This window comes from Phacochoerus africanus, chromosome 9 (assembly GCF_016906955.1).
Source record: "Phacochoerus africanus isolate WHEZ1 chromosome 9, ROS_Pafr_v1, whole genome shotgun sequence".
Classification (NCBI taxonomy): Eukaryota; Metazoa; Chordata; class Mammalia; order Artiodactyla; family Suidae; genus Phacochoerus; species Phacochoerus africanus.
In genome coordinates this window covers 59,972,640-59,992,169 of record NC_062552.1, presented here as the reverse complement: position 1 = coordinate 59,992,169, position 19,530 = coordinate 59,972,640, and the positions used below count along the sequence as shown (strand labels likewise).

Sequence of the window (19,530 nt, the reverse complement as noted above, 5' to 3'; positions counted from 1 at the left end):
GCGGACACACCCCCCCGCAGTGCCCCGGGAACCCGACAGGGGGCGCTGTCCCTCCGCCAGCCCACGCCCCGCCGTGCTCCCGGCCGGCTCCCTCGCGCAGGCGCGCTGCCGCGGGCGGAGGATCCGGGGCCGCGCTTCCTCTCGCCAGGCCTGCGAGCTTCCTCCCAGCGGAGCCCAGGGCGAGCCGAGCTTGGCCGCCGCCGCCGAGACCGCCGCCGCCCTCTCGCTCCCGCCCCACCCCGCACCCTGTCCGGAGGTCCTGCCGGGGTGGGGTCCGAGCTGGGCCATCGCCCGGCAGCGCCGCCGTCGGGGCTATCCCCCGGCCAGCCGTCCCTCCCGCTCCAGTCAGCCTCTGGCCGCAGGAGCCTCCGGGGCGTGGAACGTGGAGAGACCCTGCGGCCCCCGAGCCAGCGTCCGGGGCAGCCCGGGGCAGCCGGCGCGACGTCCCCAGATCGAGCCTTGGTGTCGGCGTTTGGAAGCGGAACTCTGCCGGGGCCTCACCGGCTACATTGTTTCCTCCCCCTGAGTCCCTCCCGCCCCCCTTCCCCCGCCTTTCTTCCCTCCCCGACCCGGGCCGCGCAGCCATCCCCCTGCCTCTGTCTGGCCGTCCTTCCTCCCCCTCCTTTCGCACCCAGACCTCTTTGTACCGCACCCCCCGGGGACCCCTGCGCCCCTCCCTTCCCGGCTGGCCGCATGGACCGTCCCGCAGGCCGCTGATGCTGCCCGCAGCGAGGTGGCCCGGACCGCAGTGCCCCGAAAAAGGTGAGTGTCTGGCAGGCCCTGAAGGAGGTGGGCGTCCGAGCGCTTCCCAAGGGGAAGACGGGTGGAGGTTGTACGTCCCGCTTCTATTGCTTCTGTTGCAGCTGCCGTGGCGTCCACACCCATCCCCCACTCCCTTACCCCCTCCTTCCCGGGTTCGAAATCTCCCGGGAGTCACTGTCAGCCCGTCTGGGAGGGGGGCTCACGAGGGAGGTACTGCCCTCCCAGCCCCTCAGACTTGTCTCAGGCCACCCGGAGTCTGTCCTTTCCCCGTATTGGGGCTGGCTGGAGCGGAGGGGAAGGGGTCAGCGTGGACCAGAGCCCAGGAGAATGGGCTGTTTGTCATTCCCTGCCCAGGGCCTCCCTGCAGGCCTGCAGGTTTTTTGGCCTGCCTGGTTCTGACCCCTCCTTCATTCCCTCTGCGGAGGCCCAGGGTCCAGCCGCCTCCCTTGAGCCTGCCAGAGGTTGAGCTTATCATCTTCGGACTTTTAGAAGACCAGGCCTAAGCCCAGGGACATCTGACCCTTGGGTGGGAAACTAGGCAGGGCCTCTGGCCTCGGTGGAGGCGACACTGGGCATTAGGAGGTGAGTCCCCACCTCCTAGCGTCCTGGTCAGCCCTTTCTGTTCTCCCAGGCTCGTCGGAGGCCAGGCCAGTTGTCAGGAAGGGGTGTGTCCAGCTACCAGATCCTTGGAGCTTAACTAAGGGTTCACCTCCCCTCCCATTTTGTAGGCTGGGGGGCTGAGGCTCAAAGGGGGAAGTTGCTATCCCAGGCTTTTGGCAGAGTTAGCTGTCTGTCCCTCTGTCATCCATCCCCTCCCACCACCACCCAACACCTGGACTGCTATGGGTACAGGGAAACCAGGCATAAGCCTTTACCCACTGGGGCCATAAGCCCCCAGCCTGGCCCGTGGGACCTTGTGGGGTGAGCACGTGCTCCCCTGCAGAGGGCTAGAGAGGAGGGAGAGGGCTTCCGGTGACGGTTCTGCCTGGGTCTGGGCTCAGACCGAATCAGCACTGCCCATGGGATTTCCCTCTGGTGCTTGAGGCTGGGTCTTACTGACGGGAAGTGGCTTGCGGGGGCACCCGTGGGGTGTAGCCCTGGTGCTGAGCTGAAACAGCCTGATCGTCATTCCTGACCCTTTGGCCCAGCTGGTGTAGGAGCATGAATGGATCTGGATGCAGAATGTGAGAGCCCTGTGTCCACAGGGAGCAAGCCTCCTATAGCCTTGGCATAGGAGCATTGTCAGAGCGAGCACACCCAGGGGGTCTCTTCCAAGCTCCCCACACCCTGATGGTCCCAATGTCTTTCTCAGTGGGGCCCCGCAGGAACAGGGTGAAGGCAGCAGGAAGGAGATTGGGACTGTGGCAGCATCCTCTGGCTCCTGGAAGTGTGGGAGGTTCCCTGGAGGATACTGAGCCATGTCTGGGCCCCCTCGGGGCATCTGGCAGTTTTGTCCTGCTTAGGCCTCTGCCCTTGATTTAGAGTTGTTTCCGGTTGCCCTGACATGCATGGTGGAGGGGATACAGATGTGGTGGGCCGGTGAGGCTCCCCTCACCCAACCCTAACTTCCTTTCCAGCCTGAGGGCCTGGGGCTGAAGGCTGACATCATTGGGTGCCTTTATACCAACTGTTGAGTGCAGCCTGGGGTCCCGAGGCCCTTGTAGAAACTAGGGGTCTGTCTTCTGGCAAACATATGTGCAGGGATTGCCTTTTTATCTGGCCACCTTGGTGCCTTCCTCCTTGCTCTTCTCTCTGCGTCGGGGGTCTGGGACAGAGAAGGACCAGAAGATGGTCCCCAGCACCACTGCAGGGGACACCAGGCCCCAAGGGGTTGAGCCACCCCAGAGCAGACCAGACTGCAGGCAGAGACAGAAACAGAGGACCAGGGCCTGCAGAGTGACGTGGCTGCCCCCACAAGCCTGAGTGGGCAGGACAGCTTGGGTCCAGTTCTGGGCTCCAGCTCTTGGGGGATTTTGAAACCTTGGCTCATGGTCCCAGAGAGACACTCCAAAGGTTTGGGGTCTGAGCAAGAGAAATTAAGGAGGGAGCCTCATGTGCCTGAGGTGCTATCCCAAGCTGGAAAGGCCCTCCTTTCATAGATGTCCCAGACACCAGGCCAGAGCTGAGGGGCAGGCAGGCCCCAGGGAAATGAATCTGAGCTCGTTGCGAGAACACTGCATATGTCGGTATGTAGTATTAGTTTTCTTAATTTAGAAAGTAACAAAACAGCACTACAGAAAATTTAGAAAACAGAAAATTCACCCACTGTTTCTTCACCGGCGCCGTGACTGTTATTATCGTGGCACTCCCAGCCGCCTTTTCCTTATCTTTTTTCCCTTCATTGCTGTTGTCATTTAGGCCTGTGTGCCATCACACCTTTTTTCATTTAATACCGTATCTGGGCATTTTCTCATGTGGCTACACGGTCCATGTAACTTAATCTCTAGAAAACTACAGAGCATCCCAAACCGCTCTGCCACAGCAGCTTCACCCAACCCTCTTACCAAGCCTGTGCATTGTTGTTTCCCATCTGTTGCTGTTGTGATTATTGTTACTCCAGGCCCCAGGGTACTGGAGAGAGGGGCAACTTGGTACCCAGCCAACGTGATTCCAGGCCCAGCCGTGCTATTTAGGCCAGGGCAGAGGGACCTTGGATAGGTCATCCTCTGAGCTGGGGCGGTGATACATACCTCAGGGAGGCATGTGCGACACTAACTAACTAACCAAGGTACTAGAAGGTTCCTGGTGCAGCCTCTGGCCACCACTAGACGCATTGTTGACCCAGTGCCCACCGTAGGCTACCTCTGCACGTGCCGAAAATGCCTGGGACAGGGTTGGCTGATTGCTCACCTAGCGGAGGCGGGGAGTGGTCTCTGCCTGGGGAGTCCTTCTGAAACCCCGTGTCCCTGAGGTTCTGCGCTACTCAGGCCAGTGTGCTGTCCCACCTCCCTGCCTCCCTGCCCTGCCCCACCCCCATCACCATGTGGAAGATGGGCTGCTGTTTGGCTTCTGGGCCCTGGACCTACCCATTCTCCTTCTGTTCCTCCAGCATCAGAGATGCACAGATAAGGCCTCTTCTCTGAGGGTCCGGATGCCTCCTGTCCCCCAGCTTCAGCCATCCTGGGCCAGCCCTGTTTCCCCAGTGCAAATAGAGGCCAGCTTTCCCTGGGAAAACGGGGTCTTGGACAAGGGAACCAGGCGTCCTGCGCCCCAAGCCAGGGACAGCCATGCCAGCCTCATGGTCTTGCCCTTCCCAGCATCTGGGAGGGAGGAGGCAGGGTTTCTAGACCCTCGCCCCTGGGGGGTGGAGGAGAACATGGGTAGTCCCCAAATCACGGGGGAAGGCTTGTGTGTTAGCGTCCTTCCCTTTGGCCGGTGTTCCTCAGGTCTAACCTGAGTGTGTACTGCTGTGACGTCACTCGCTTCCTCTTGTTCTGCTTCTGTGGGGACCAGTGCCCTACTAGGGCCAGCCAGTGGACAGTAGGAGGAAGCCAGTCTCAGCCTGGCACTCCCAGGGCCTAGGAGTCCATAACCCCAGGTGATCCTGGTATGGCTCAGGACTAACTTAGGAAAGGGTCCTCCCTGAAGCGGTCCATTCAATGCAGAGGGCTCCCAGGTGCATGACGTTGGATTCCAGCTGCCAGACTTTTGCCTTTGGAGTTTCTCCCTCTTCCCTGGCCTTGGTACAGGGGAAGTGGGCATTACAACTGCCCTCCTGTCCCACAGCTTGGGCTAGGATGAGGTCACAGGGTGTGGTCCTCTCCAAGATGCTGGCCTGGCTGGGGTGAGCCCTTTGGGTGTTTCTCAGTGCCCCCCTCCTTGGTTGGGGACAGGATGGGTGGAGGAGCAGGCCACCCCCCACGCCAGGCAGGGAGCACTGCCTCCCTTCCTCCACTCCTCTGGGTCCCTTCATCCAAGGGCTGGAAATAGAATCCGCTAAGTAATGATTAAAGTCAAATTCAGACCTAAAAATAAAGAGCTGGTGAAGGAAGAGCTAGTGTGCTCCCTGCGTGGCTGAGGGGAGAAGCAGACTGGGCGAGGCTGGCTTCAGGGGGCTGACCCTGCTTCCCGGGAGAGGCCAGAGCCCACTGCGGGATCAGGAGTACTCCACTAGTGGGGGGTGGTCTCGTATCAGGCAGGCCCCAGCCCGTCCCAGTCAGGGCAGACTGGCAGGACCAGGCAGAGAATCCCGTTTTTCCCATAGGGAAGCTGAGGCCTGGGAGGAGAGGTGGTTTGTCCAGTGACTGTCCAGTAGCTCCCCTTGGCAGGCCCCCAGGGCCCTGAGGGCCCCACGCAGCCTGGCTCGCCTTTCTGCCTGCTCAGTTTCTCTTCCTGGTTTTGAGGTACTGTGATGAGCATAGCTTCTCATCACACACCAGCTCTGTACGCCTCAGTAGGGCTGGGCCTCCAACCGCAGCTTCCCTCCGCCTCCCCCCCTTTCCGTGGTCTGGGCCCCCGAGAAGCAGAAGAGAGGCGGCCTGGCACCCCCTCTGTCGGTCCCGCTCTCTGCAGTTGGAAGCCTTGTGGGTGGGTGAAAACCTGGGTATCATCTGACGCCTGCACACCCTGGCGGCTGCTTCTCAGCCCGGCCCCTGGTCCTCACCCAGGCCTGGCTGGCTGTAGCCTGTGCTGTCCACACTGCAGGGAGACTGGAGGGGAGCAGGGAAGAAGGAACCCTGAGAGCTCCGCTGCTGGCCAGTAGAGGAGACCAGAGTCAAAGGAGTTAGTCAGGGGAGGCCCGTGGTTCCAACTTCCTGGCAGGGCTGGTAAGAGCTCAGAAGCTGGGGATCTGCGTAGGCTGGAGCAGCCTGGAGGGCTTCCTGGAGGGGAAGGGCCATGAAAATCGAGAAGCATTTGAGAAAGAGGGAGGGTAGGGGCAGAGGTCCTTGCTTGGAGTATCTACCTGCTCTACAGCTGCTGGCTTCTCTAGCTGCTGTGTGGCCCTGGATAAACTCTTGGCCTCTCTGCCAGTCAGGGTATGGCACAGATGTAACCCACACTTCCCAGAGCAGGAGGCCGGTCTCTGGGCACAGGTCCCCTCAGCCACCCTCCTTCGCCTAACTGTCCCTTTTTAGGGTGTCGTCTGTCTTGCCTAAGGAGAGGGTGGAGGGCTTTCTCCCACCCAAGTTCAGACAGAATTTGAACTCAAACCCTTGCTCTGCCCCTTGGAGCTGGGTGACTCTCCTCAGCCTGGTTCCTCCTCTGTCAAGCAGATCAACAGTAGTACCTGAGGGGAGTTTTGAGGATTAAGTAACTCAGGCGGCATTGGGTCAGTAGGTGCTCACTCCCATGCTCTCGTTTGCACAGTCTACCCTGTCGGGGGAGGGTATTGGTAACACCTCTTTTCCCTCCTCTGGGGAGCTAGGCTGAATGTGCTTTGAGTTGGGCCGCCCTAGCTGTGTGTTTTGTGGGTCCTGGTTCTGAGATGGGGAGACCAGGAATCAGGGGGCCAAAGTTCTGGATAGTTCCCTGGCCTCTGGGCCCCACCTGTAAGGTGGCTAGGAGACTTTGGGGTGAGGGACAAGGACACTCTGGTTTTTAAGGGTTCATTGAAGGTCAGTGCTGACAGGCTGTATGTAAATGTGGGCAAATGAAGATGCAAAGACCATAGTGTGTACTTGGGGCGGGGGGCGGCAGAACCAAGGCCTGGGTTAGGGCTCTGGGGAGGCCTAGAGTCCCCACTGCCCAGTGCATGTAGGTAATTAGGCTCTTGAGCGGTAATTAGAAGCTTAGAAGCCTTTCTGGGCCAGGAGTGTCAGCCTCTAGCCGCAGAAGTGCCTGGGGGAAGAGGCTCCCCATTAGCCTCCTCTAGCTGCAGCCCGGGCCCCGCCAAACCGCTAGACGAGATTTCCGGTCCCACTGAGCCATTGGGGGCAGGAAGAGCCAGTGAGTTGCTCTCGTTTAGTTTTTAGCATTTTTCAGCCCTTCAGCTCACCCCTCCCCTTAGGGCAGGGGTGCTGAAGGCTGGGGGAACCCTGGAGGTGGGGGTTGGGCAGCAAACACTGGAGCCAAGGTGGGACCCTCCTTCCTGCCCTCTCCTCTAACCCCCAGGGAGCTTCAGCCTTCTGCAAGGGTCTTGTGCCCGATTCTGTAGCTGCCCGACCCTGAGACATCTGTGTAGCAGGTCTGATAAGGGCTCCGGGACCACCCGTCTGGCTCAGTGGGAACCTTCCAGCCCACGGCCTGGTGTGGGGCTAGAGGCGTCACACAGGCTGGGTGCCCCTTGCAGAACCAGAGGAGCGGCTGATTTTACTGCTGCCAAACCAGCTCAGCTGCTGGCGGGCCCCGCCCTCCTCAGGTGCACTGCCCTTTCAGAGGGGCGTGCCCAGGCGGAAACTCAGTTCTGCTTGAGTCTGTCCCAAGACCTGTCAGAAACTTCCGGGCTGGCTGGGTTCAAAGCCTCTGTGGACCCCCACCTTGAACCTTCCTCAGCCATAATTAATTCTCTGTACCATAATTTGAAATCCTAATCCTGGCCTGATCTAGTCACTTCCACCTGCAGTCCTCCCAGTTCCAGCTCCCCTCCCCCTCTTCCTGGAAGCCTTCCCCAGTGGCCCCTGTCCCTGTCCCCCCTCCCCACCTCCGTCTCTCCCATCTACTGAGGCACTGACCTGGCCATGATTGACCACCTGGTAGCCAGAGGGCATCAGCAAGGATGCATTGGGTTGGGGGCCTCAGGCCAGCACGGGGGAGAGACATTGAGAAGCATTCTTGGGGTTTCAAGAGCAGGACCTCCTGGACCCTGCCCCTGCCGTCCATCCTGGCTTCCCACACGTGGGACTGAACGTTGCCCAGGGAGGCTTCTGAAACAATGGCTGAAAGAATGAGAGGGCAAGGTGAACCTGCCTGTTACCTCCTGGGGCTGCCCCTGCCCCACAGAGGCTCCAGCTGGGTCCTGTGGCAGGAGCAGAGTCTCTGGGGGCCATGGCCCTGAGTCCCCCCAGGTCTCTTGTGCACTTCCCTTTTCAGTGGGTATTTTTAGCTGGGTGTAAACAGCTACTGAAGGCTCCCACGCCCCATTAGGCAGTGGAGTTTTGGTGTGGGGGGCAGGGTGGGAGCCCTTTGACCTACCGTGGCCCTCAGCACACGCTTGGCTCTGGGGGTCTACAGCTGCCCCAAGGCAGGGAGAGGGCAGCCTAGGAGTTCATGGGCTCCCCCTCCCTGCCAGCCTGGGTTCCCAAGAAAGGCCTGCCTGAAGCTGCAGCCACTGACCTCAGCACTTGGGCACAATGCCCAGCCTGTTCCCGGGACCCTAGCACAAGGGCTTCTGGGAGCAGGGTTTGGGGCAGGAAGTCAGAGTGAAAGCCCCCTGTGCTCCAGCCCTGTGGGGGTGGGGTGGCAGCTGCTGTCCCTGTGGGGTTAAATATAGTCCTGGCAGTTATGGGACCTCAGCATGAGCAGCCCAGCTTCCCTTGTCGTTTGTTGGTTCATTCATTCATTCAGGCTCACTCACTGAGCAGCCACTTTGGGCCCAGTCCCTGCCGGGACATGAGTCAGCCCCAGCCTTCTTCCTGCAGGGCTTCCATGCAGGTCAGTGAGAACACTGGAGCAAGAGCTGTGAGAGGCCAGGGAGGCCCAGAGCAGCCACCACAGCCAGGGGACCATGGAAGGTTCCTGGCACATGTGGTTTTCAAAACGTTACTTATTTTCTTACTAATCCTATTTTTAGGGGGAAGTTAATAGGTACATGTGGTTAAAAAAATAAAAGTCAGGAGTTCCCGTCGTGGCGCAGTGGTTAACGAATCCAACTAGGAACCATGAGGTTGCGGGTTCGGTCCCTGCCCTCGCTCAGTGGGTTAACGATCCGGCGTTGCCGTGAGCTGTGGTGTAGGTTGCAGACGCGGCTCGGATCCCGCGTTGCTGTGGCTCTGGCGTAGGCCGGTGGCTACAGCTCCGATTCGACCCCTAGCCTGGGAACCTCCATATGCCGCGGGAGCGGCCCAAGAAATAGCAAAAAGCCAAAAAGCCAAAAAAATTAAAAAATAAATAAATAAATAAATAAAATAAAAGTCAAAAGAACAAAATAGCAAATGTACAATAAAAAGTAAGTTTCCCTTGAATTTGATACTTACTCCTCCTTCCCATTCCCAGAAGCAACCTATTATCAGTTTCTTCGATCTTTCAGAAATAATCTGTAGGAGTTCCCTCGTGGCTCAGTGGGTTAAGGATCTGACATTGTCACTGTCGTGGCACGAGTTTGATCCTTGGCCTGGGAACAAAAAAAAAAAAAAGAAAGAAAAGAGATAATCTGCATGTCTGAGGTCAGGGGAAAATGGTACGTCTTTTTAAAAAATAATAATTTGTGGAGTTCACGTTGTGGCTTAGCGGTTAATGAACCCGACCAGCATCCATAGGGATGCAGGTTCCATCCCTGGCCTTGCTGTGAGCTGTGGTGTAGGTCGCAGACACGGCTGGGATTCTGCGTTACTGTAGCTGTGGCATAGACTGGCAGCTACAGCTCCGATTGGACCCCTAGCCTGGAAACCTCCATATGCCGCGGGTGTGGCCCTAGAAAAGACAATGAATGAATAAATAAATAAATAAAAATAAATAATAATTTGCAATATACCATGGATAATGTCCTTCTCTCTGCTTTTTTTCTTTCAGTCTTTTACTTTGAGTATTTCAAACCTACCGAAAAGCTGAAATGATAGTATAGTGAATGTACTCTACCCAGATTCACCAATTCTTAACATTTTGCTCTTTTGCTTTCCCTGTCTTATATATATATATATATATGCACACATATGTACACGTATTGTTTTGCAGATTTGTTTGAGTGTTAGCTACAGGCCTGGGTACCTTTCTCTCCTAAGTACATTAGCTTGGATCTCTTACATAATCACAGCACTGTGATCACATTTAAAAAAATTAACATTTGGGGAGTTCCCGTCTTGGCGCAGTAGTTAACGAATCCGACTAGGAACCATGAGGTTGCAGGTTCGTTCCCTGCCCTTGCTCAGTGGGTTAACGATCTGGCGTTGCTGTGAGCTGTGGTGTAGGTTGCAGATGCGGCTCGGATCCCACATTGCTGTGGCTCTGGCGTAGGCCGGTGGCTTCAGCTCCGATTCGACCCCTAGCCTGGGAGCCTCCATATGCAGTGGGAACGGCCCAAGAAATGGCAAAAAAAAAAAAAAAAGAAAAAGAAAATTAACATTAATTCCATAATATTATCTAACATTTTCATTTTCCCCATTGTCCCCAAATGATCTTTATAGCTATTTTTTCCCTCTGATTCTGGATCACTCATTGAGTCTTGTTGTCATGTGTCTTCTTTCTTTTACAGCTTTATTGAGATATAATTGCTATTTAACATCCTGTGAGTTTAAGGTGTACTAAGTGATGATTTGATATGCGCATGTATTGTGAAATGATTACCACAATAAGATTACTTAACACATCCTTCATCTCACATAATTACCATTTTGTTGTCGTGTTGTGTTTCTTTAGTGTCCTATTTAATCCAGAACATTCCCCAGCCTTTGTTTGTTTTATCTTTTATGACACTGACTTGGGAGTCCAGGCTGGTTGTCTGGGCTCTGTCTGCTTGTGTCGTCCTGTTTGGAGTCGGCTGCAGCAGCTCTACAGGACCATGGCACAGAGGATGCTGTGCCCTTGGTGCGGGGGGAGGAGCATTTAGTGTGCCCCTCTCAGTATTGGTGATGCTTAATTCGATGACTTGGTGAGCGAGGTGTCTGCAACATCTCTGTATTGTGGAGGTGCCTTTTCCTCTCTGATTAATCTGGAGGGTGATACCTGGATGCTGCATCTTGTTTCCCCCAGCAGCATTTCTGTCTTGACTTGAGCTCGTTTTTTGCCATTTCTGCTTAATCTCTCATGGGGATGGGGGTCCTCTCTCAGCACCTGGAGATCCATCCTGGCTCATCACTGCTGGAGTTGCGGTGTTCCCTTGTTGGGATGTCTGGTCATGGATTTACTTGGTCCCTTGTTAATGGCATAAAGGTTGTCTCCCAAACTCTTGCTACTACAAACAGTACTATAGGGACTGTCCTACTGTGTTCTTTGAGGCACACGTGTGTGCAGCTGCCAAGGTTGAGTGGAAGTTCCTTGGGCAGAGGACCTCCCGGGAGGAAGTGGAAAGGGAATGCCAAGGCAGGGAGGAGGCTGAGGCGCCCATGTCCTAGGAGCAGCAGGTGAGAAACGGGTCTGGCTCGGGTGTTAGAGAGCCAGTGAGTCCCAGAAAGGCCAAGGGACTTTCCCAAGGTCACATAGCAAGTTGGTGGCAGAACCAGGAACCGGATGCAGAGCCCCTGACTCCCAAGACACAGTTCCTGCACTTCTTCCAGAAAGTGGCCTGAAACCAGGTTCATGTAACCCTGGAAGGGCTCTCTGTGCCTGACCAAGGCTGGACCAGAGGCCCAGGTTTGCAGTAGCCCTTCCCAGCCACTCTGACTCTTGGCCTCTGACCTGGAGGGGGATGGCCTACCTGGACCCTTAGAACTATAAGGAAGGGGCCGTCTTGGCCTCGTGGCTTTGCCAGGGAGGCGCTTTCAGGGAGGATCCGCAGCTCCCACTGGCGGGATTTCTGTCTAAAGAAGGCAGGTCTCTCACCAGCCCTGCAGGGTTATCACCCACCCACTGAACAGATGTGGAAATCAGATCCTAAAGTCGCAGCCAGTAGAGCAAAGAGGAGAGGTTAGCTCCTCCCTCTCCTTTCTAGATCTGTCGTCCTCAAAACCTGCCCCTGAAGGAAGCCCACCCTCACATGGCTGGGCCTGCCCCTTCCTCTTGAGCACCGCTCGCTTCGGCCTTCTCCTTGGCACTCTTTTCTCGGCCAGTTTGCCCCCCGGCAGCCCCTGCAGGCATGGCGTGGGCACATGGGTGGGGAGGCACCAGGGCTGGCTCCTGGCACAGGTGTCTGACACCTGCGTGGGTCAGGACACCCACCGGAGGTGTAGCTCCAGGCAGGGCCGCCTTGCCTCTCGGCTTGGCTTGAGATCCTCATCTGTAAAATGGGGATAATAATAGCCCCTCTTCCACTTGTTAGAGGATTTGATGAGCCATAATGTGCCAAGGACAGGGCCTGGCACAGAATAAGTGCTCAGCAAACAGGGGCTGTTATTATTTTTATTATTATCATCAAATCGGTGGGGAGGCAGCAGCAGCAGCTGCAGGCCAAGAAAGGAGTGTTTGCAAACTGACAGCTGGGAGGGTGACTAACAGTGCCTCAGCCTCCGCGCCCTCCCACCCCCCATAGCGGCGAGTCTTGTGCCGGAGAGGAGGTGTGGGGATGTAGAGAGCCGCCAGGGCCCCTATTCAGAAGGGGCTGAAGTTGGGGGTCCCAGCCAACCACAGAGGGACCCCCAGTTCAAGTTCTGGACTGTCATCCCTAACTAGCTCTGTGACTTGGGGCAAGTTGTTGAAACCTCACAGGCCTGTTACCATTTCTATAAAATGGGAGTAAGAAGATCTCATGGCTCCCACACGTGGTCCTCAGAGCCCAGGGCTGCTTGCTACGCAGCCGTGTCAATGTATGCATGGCGTAGGGACCCCTGTCTCCCTGTCCAGATGGCAGAGGTTGACGGACCAGCTGAGGCACAGGAAGCGCTATGTGTCCTAGGAGGAAGGGAAGCCCTTTATTCCTCGTGGGAGGGTAGTGATGGCCCCGCCCTACGGCGGACACTTCCAGGTCTGGGGCTCACTCCCCTTCCTCTACAGCCTGCGTGCAAGAGATTCTGGTCCTCCCCTTTGGGGTGAGGGATCTGAGGCTCAGAAGGGTTGAGTCATTTGCCTGAGTTGTGTACTTGGCAGAGCCAAGTCTGCCTGACTCTAGAACCAGGAGTGAAGCCTGAAAGCGGTGGCAGTTCTCCCCGGCTCCTTCTGGTCTCCAAGACCACACATGCCCCCGCTGAGGCCCCCAGGCCCTGTGGCCCTCAGAAGCAAGCCCTGCTTCCTCACGTTGGCATCTGAAGCCCCCGCCTCCCTGCCAGGTTTGTGCCAGGCAGACCCAGTCCACACAGTCGCCTGCAGTGGACTGACAGGGGCTTCATTGGTCAGGATCTGTTTCCCACCCTCCTCACCGTGGGCTTCCAGCCTGGGGCACCTTCTCCAGCCCACCTCTGCCTTTCTAAGCTCTCCAGCCTTCAGGGCTCAGCTCCAGCGCTCCCTCCTCCAGGAAGCCCACCTAAACTCTGCACTCCTCCCTCACCTCACACTCCTGGGTACAGGTACTCAAATGTCTTCTCCCCATGCCTGGCCTGGGGCAGGAGGTAACGTTTGTGTCCGCCCGACCCCAGACCTTGTCCATCCTGCAAGTGAGCCTGGGGACAAGGCCCATGGAGGAGCTTTTTCTCTAACATACTGTGACCATGGTGCAGTCACTACCCCTGTCCAACTCAGTTTCCTCATCTGTACAGAGAGCAGTATCCCCAGCACCCCTGCTTCCTGAGACAGGTCCATGGGGGTTCTGGGCTGTGTTTGGGTGATGATGCTCATAGAGGGAGCTCTGAGCAGGGGCCACAGAGTGTGTGCAGGATAGGGTTGGCTTGCTGATCTTGGGGCGTGGGGAGCTATCTGGGGGGAGTCTGCTTTACTGAAGTAAACATACACCAAAAAGTACATCAGTCACAAGGGCCCAGCTCAGCGAATTGCCACAGAGTTGGACTTGCTTCTCCCCCTTCCAGTCACTGCCCCCTCCAAGGGCAGTCACCATCCTGCACTGGGAAATCCCCTGATTTTGAACTTTATACAAATGGAATCACATGGCATTTTGGTATTTCACACGCTATTTAGAAATGCATCAGTGTTGTTTCATAGCTGTAGTTTATTCACGTTCCCCGCTGTACAGTATTCTGTTCTGTGAATGTACACAGTTTATCCAGCTCGCTCCTGATGGGCGACTGGGCGGCTCCCAGTATGAGGTTTGTTACAGACCCTGCTGCTGTGTGTGCTCCCGTGCCTGCCTCAGCGACGCCTGCCCTATTTTCTCTTGAGCGTATGCCAGGAAGTGGGGTGACCAGATCTTGGGGTCGGCATACATTTGCCTTCAAAGATACTGCCTGGGCGAGTGTTTATTGTTGAAGGAACTAAAGGCCTACAGAGGACAAGTGACTTTCCCAAGGTCCTGAGCACCTTCCCCAGGTTCACAGCTGCCCTGTGGTCCCCCACAGACCACTTAGCTAACATTGCGTGAAACTGGTGGAGCAGGTGCAACTCACTCACTGTGCTTCCGTGGCTTCTGTCGGTTGGTCATTCTGTGGGCTGTAAGACTGCATCAGGCTCGGGGTTGGTGACCCTTTTTGTCCCTGGGTGGTCCTCAGCCTTCTACCTGCTGAGACTGGAGAGGACGGCCCTTGCCCTGAGTCCCAGCTTTGGGCAATGAGCTTCATCTCTGTGACTTGGAGGGACCCATCTCCTCTCACCCTCACCCCAATCGTCCCCTTTCCCCACAGCTCTCATGGTACCAAGTGATAGGTCGGCCTTCCTGTGACACGGGGACGCCAGACCTTCTGAGAAGATGTCGGCAATACAGGTACTGCAGGAATGGGGGGCTAGGCAGTTGCGTGTCCCCACCACCACCACGGGGGGGTGCTGAGAGGAGAGAGAGTGAGGGTTCAGGTCAGTTCCCTCCCCTTTTCCCCAGTCCTGGCTTTCAACACAATAGAATTCCAGGGCACACTGGTCGTGCAGGGTCCTAAAGATGGGAGCACAGGTCTGGGGCAGTGGAGAGATCTCAGCTGGAAGATGCCCAGAGCTCTCCGGGGGAAGGGCACCTCACCCAGGCCCCTGCAGGCCAGCCAAGAGGCTGTGACCTCGAGGGTGTGCAGGCAGGTGGGCCGGGGTTGCCCCGGGCTGCACTGCCCACCTGTCGCCTGCCTTGCAGGCCGCCTGGCCATCCGGTACAGAATGCATTGCCAAGTACAACTTTCACGGCACTGCTGAGCAGGACCTTCCTTTCTGCAAAGGAGACGTGCTCACCATTGTGGCCGTCACCAAGGTAATCAGTGACCTCAGCTCCCCAAACTCCACGCCCACCTCTGGGTCCCAGCTGCCCTGCAGGGAAGGGTGGGTGAGCCTGAGAGCGTGTCTGGGCTCCTCCCCACCCAGGACCCCAACTGGTACAAAGCCAAGAACAAGGTGGGCCGTGAGGGCATCATCCCAGCCAACTACGTCCAGAAGCGGGAGGGCGTGAAGGCAGGCACCAAACTCAGCCTCATGCCGTGAGTACCTCCGAGGAGCGATGGTTGGGGGCCCCCAGGCTGGGGAGGAAAGAGGACCAGGAGCCCTGGTTTCCCCAGAAGAGAGTCAGGAGAACAGGGAGGTGAGAGCAAGGGGCTGGGATTCCGTGAGGGCTTCCGGCAACGAGGGGAAGGGCGTGGGTGCTGGACCTGGAAGGGGAGGATGGAGCCAGGAGGACTGAAGAAAGAAAGGCAGAGACAGAGGGTGAGGCCCCAGGGCCTGACACCCACAGAAGCGTGTGAAGAACCCGGAGGGAGAGGGCCTCCAGGAAGTGGAGCCTGGCAGATGCATGAGGAGGCTGGTGGGGGCACCAAGGACAGTGCCCGCGGGCCACCACGACCCCAGGCCTGGCCTTCCCATAGCTGGTTCCATGGCAAGATCACGAGGGAGCAGGCAGAGCGGCTCCTGTGCCCACCAGAGACAGGCCTGTTCCTGGTGCGGGAGAGCACCAACTACCCCGGGGACTACACGCTGTGCGTGAGCTGCGACGGCAAGGTGGAGCACTACCGCATCATGTACCACGCCAGCAAGCTCAGCATCGACGAGGAGGTGTACTTCGAGAACCTCATGCAGCTGGTGGAGGTGAGCAGACGCCAGGGCTGGCCCGGGTTCCAGCTCCAGTCCCACTGCTTCTGACTGGTGGCCTGGGGCACGTCATGCAGCCTCTGTAAGCAACACCCTGATAGAGCACCTGCTGTGCTCCAGGGTTGATCTCTGACCCCACCACAGGGAGGTGGCACCCTGGTTCATAGGTCAGGAAACAAAGGTTCAGAGCATTTAAAGAACCCACCTCTGGTCACATGGTTGTAAACTAGAGGTGCTGGGACTAGAATCTGAGTTTTCTGACCCCAGAATGAGCTTCTTTCCAGTTCCTCATAGACTATATGCCAAGTGTGTGTGTGTAAGCACATACTCATGACCTTCACCTTGAAGGGCCACATGTCCCTGAATCTTCCAAGGCCATCTGTGCCCCAGGCAGCCTTCACATGCCTCCTGCACTCACTCGGCACCTTCGCCTTTTCTCTGCTGGCCTGGCTTGACCTGCGACAGCGGGCACCTGGGCCCACTAGAGCCTGATATCTAGAGTGAGCCAGGGCTTGTCCTCTGCCTCGGGATACTGGTGAGGCCCCAGAGTGGTAGCAACAACCCCAGTATCCGTTCAGCACCTCGGTGTGTGGTGACATGGGCCAGGTGTCTGGGGCCTCCCTCACCCCTGCTGGAAACACAAAGCCCTCCAAACCCAAAGCATCTGCAGGGCTGGGTGGAACTGGCCTCTGCTTCCCCCTGGTGGTCAGACCAGGACAGGGCATGGCAGCCATTGGAGTTGCACAGGGGACCCTGAGCGCCTGCCCTGCCCTCTGCAGCACTACACCTCAGATGCAGATGGACTCTGTACCCGCCTCATCAAGCCAAAACTCATGGAGGGCACCGTGGCGGCCCAGGATGAGTTCTTTCGCAGTGAGTGCCACCCCTCCCCGAGACCTCACTGGCCCACCCACCCGCCTCCCACCCAGGCTTCCTGGCACTACTTCCATCCCAGAGGCTCTGGAGGCCTCCAGGGAACCCCTCACCCCACCCCACCCCGCCCTCCACTTTATGTCCAGTCTGCCTCTGCTGTGACCCCTTCTCTGGCTTCACCACCCCTCAACTGACCACCCCCTCCCCCCAGGTGGCTGGGCACTGAACATGAAGGACCTGAAGCTGCTGCAGACCATTGGGAAGGGGGAATTTGGAGGTGAGCCAGAAAGGGTGGGAGCCCTGAGAGGTGCCAGGGACTGTGCGGAATCCAGGGCCAACCCTTAACTCTCTTCTCCAGACGTGATGCTTGGCGACTACCGAGGGAACAAAGTCGCCGTCAAGTGCATTAAGAATGATGCCACTGCCCAGGCCTTCCTGGCTGAAGCCTCAGTCATGACGTGAGTTGGGCTGGGGGTGAGGGGGTAGGGAGGTCGCCCCGGGGGCCAGGAGGTGATGGGGAGGCTCGGCAGGCTCTGACCACCCCATGTTGCCCCAGGCAACTTCGGCATAGCAACCTGGTACAGCTTCTGGGCGTGATCGTAGAGGAGAAAGGCGGGCTCTACATCGTCACAGAGTACATGGCCAAGGTGGGTGCCTTCCCTGGGACCCAGCCCTCATCCTGGAGCTGAACACGGGCTCGAGCTTTCCAGCTGCCCCAAGCCCCTCCCTACACACACACACACCCTTGGGCCCCTGCTCCTTCTCTCCAGCCGAGCTTTGAAGTCACCCGGGCTCAACTTGGCTCATCATTTTTTCACTATGACCTTAGACCAAGCCTCAGGTCCTCACCTGTGAACAGAGGCACTAGCAAAGTTTACCTCAGAGATTTATGAGAATTAAGAAATAATGCATGAAAATTGCTGAGCACAGCGTCTGCTATTCCTTCAGAAGTGATGTCCTGACCCTTCCCCTGTCCGCCTCCTCTTCACAATGCCCACTGAGTGTCACCGGTTACCCAGCCCCAGGCCTACTGTTCCCAAGGTCTGGAGGGCAGGTTTGACTTATAGGGCCTGTCGGTCTGTCTGTCCACCCCAGGGGAGCCTGGTGGACTACCTGCGATCCCGGGGTCGGTCGGTGCTAGGCGGAGACTGCCTCCTCAAGTTCTCGCTGTGAGTGAACCCGCCCCTGGGGGCGGGGCGGGGGTGGGGGAGCAGCCCTGCTCTGGAACCCCTGTCTGAGGGGACCTGTGGCTGGCTCTCCCCTAGAGATGTCTGCGAGGCTATGGAATACCTGGAAGGCAACAACTTCGTGCACCGGGACCTGGCTGCCCGCAACGTGCTGGTATCTGAGGACAACGTGGCCAAGGTCAGCGACTTTGGCCTCACCAAGGAGGCCTCGAGCACCCAGGACACGGGCAAGCTGCCGGTCAAGTGGACAGCCCCCGAGGCCCTGAGAGAGAAGGTGGGCGGCCTCCCCCAGGGCCCGAGCAGTGGGGGGTGGGGTTCCTGGGTCCCTCCCACCCCCAATTCCCGGGATCTGACACTGCTTCTCCCATCCACGTGGCAGAAATTCTCCACCAAGTCTGACGTGTGGAGTTTCGGAATCCTTCTCTGGGAGATCTACTCCTTCGGGCGAGTGCCTTATCCGAGAATTGTGAGTGCGGGCTGGGGGTGCCGGGGCTGAGCGTGGGGCTCGGGGCAAGGGAGAGTGAGGGCCAGGGCTTGGCCTGGAGCCCTGCCTCCCCAGCCTTAGGCCTAGAAGCTGCTGACTTGCCCTCAGGACCTCCCAGGCCATTCTCTGGGCCTGGATCTAAGGTGAAGCTAGAGCGGCCCTTGGAGAGGAATGCTGAGTAGGGGGTCCCTTCGGCAGGGGCGGGGGAAGTCAGGCCTGGCAATGATTCATACCGGCCACCTGCCTACAGCCCCTAAAGGACGTTGTCCCTCGGGTGGAGAAGGGCTACAAGATGGACGCCCCTGACGGCTGCCCCGCTGCGGTCTACGAAGTCATGAAGAACTGTTGGCACCTGGACGCCGCCACGCGGCCCTCCTTCCTGCAGCTCCGTGAGCAGCTCGAGCACATCAAAACCCATGAGCTGCACCTGTGACCGCCAGCCCCCGCCTAGCTCGTGGGCCTGCGGGGACTGAACTCGGATGGATTGTGGACCTGGTGCCCCAGCTCGCTGGGCCCAAACCCGAACTGAGCCCAGCGGGCCGGTGGGCCTCTTTTCTCTGTCCCAGCCTGCGCCCCCTCTGGCTCCCAGAGACCTGCCTAGGCCTGGCACCTTCTCTCAAGGACCCACCTGGGGGGCTTTGGGAGCCCCGCCCAAGGGCCAAGAGGGAGGAGGCTGAGGAGCAGGAGGTGATGCCCCTTCCGTGGTCAGGCTCCCCCTGGCCTCCCACCTCTCGCCTTCTTAGAGTTTTATTCCTTTCCTTTTTTGAGATTTTTTTTTTCCGTGTGTTTATTTTTTATTATTTTTCAAGATAAGGAGAAAGAAAGTACCCAGCAAATGGGCATTTTACAAGAAGTACGAATCTTATTTTTCCTGTCCTGCCCGCAAGGGTTGGGGAGACCAGGCCCCTCTCTAGGGACCCATCGCCCCAGCCTTGTTCCCCATCCCGTGTTCCGTGTCCGTGTCGCCTCGGTCGCCCGGTGTCTGCGCTTGACCATGTTGCACTGTTTGCATGCGCCCGAGGCAGACGTCTGTCAGGGGCTTGGAGTCCATGTGCCGCTGCCGCCCACCCACCTGCCTTGTGAGATGGAATCGTAATAAACCACTCCATGAGGACACCGCTGCCCGGCCTCGGCGCTTCCTCCGCCGGGCCTGCCTGTCCCATCCGGCCCCCATCCCTGTGCCATCTTGTCCATCCCCCTGTCTCTGTGAGTGGGGCTGTGCTTGCCCTGTGGGTAGGGCGGGGTGGGGAGCACTGCCGGGAGATGTAACGCCGCTTTGTGTCAGCTGCACGAGCGAGTGTCCTGTGTCTGCCGTGGGAGAACTCTCACCACCCGCCTCCCCCAGAATCCTGCTGCCACGCAGGCTTGGCCCAGGGGTGGTCATGGGCTTGGGGCCCATCCACAGGGTGATGCCGAGGGGTCCTGGCTGCCTCTCTCACC

The 19,530-nt window shown here is 57.9% G+C and overlaps 1 protein-coding gene across 2 annotated transcripts; it reads left to right on the top strand.

The window, feature by feature from the left end:
* The first annotated feature begins 107 nt into the window (after positions 1 to 107).
* On the top strand, positions 108 to 19,211 carry CSK (C-terminal Src kinase). Of its 2 annotated transcripts, none has more exons than XM_047797720.1 (13): positions 108 to 762; positions 14,175 to 14,254; positions 14,606 to 14,719; positions 14,830 to 14,942; positions 15,324 to 15,543; positions 16,326 to 16,419; positions 16,631 to 16,696; positions 16,778 to 16,877; positions 16,976 to 17,066; positions 17,515 to 17,588; positions 17,685 to 17,880; positions 17,986 to 18,072; positions 18,341 to 19,211. In XM_047797720.1, exons 2-13 carry the CDS (start codon positions 14,240 to 14,242, stop codon positions 18,521 to 18,523), a joined length of 1,353 nt encoding a protein of 450 aa, XP_047653676.1. In that variant the 5' UTR covers positions 108 to 762; positions 14,175 to 14,239; the 3' UTR covers positions 18,524 to 19,211. The 2 variants fall into 2 exon arrangements, with proteins under 2 accessions (XP_047653676.1, XP_047653677.1); XM_047797721.1 differs by lacking the exon at positions 108 to 762 and adding an exon at positions 5,331 to 5,528.
* The last annotated feature ends 319 nt before the right edge of the window (positions 19,212 to 19,530 follow it).

What these genes read in the sequence shown, in the direction of transcription:
- CSK (XM_047797720.1), top strand. An exon ending in ACCAAACTCAGCCTCATGCC is followed by an intron (nt 14,943 to 15,323) that starts GTGAGTACCTCC and finishes GCCTTCCCATAG; the next exon opens with CTGGTTCCATGGCAAGATCA. An exon ending in GAGTGCCTTATCCGAGAATT is followed by an intron (nt 18,073 to 18,340) that starts GTGAGTGCGGGC and finishes ACCTGCCTACAG; the next exon opens with CCCCTAAAGGACGTTGTCCC.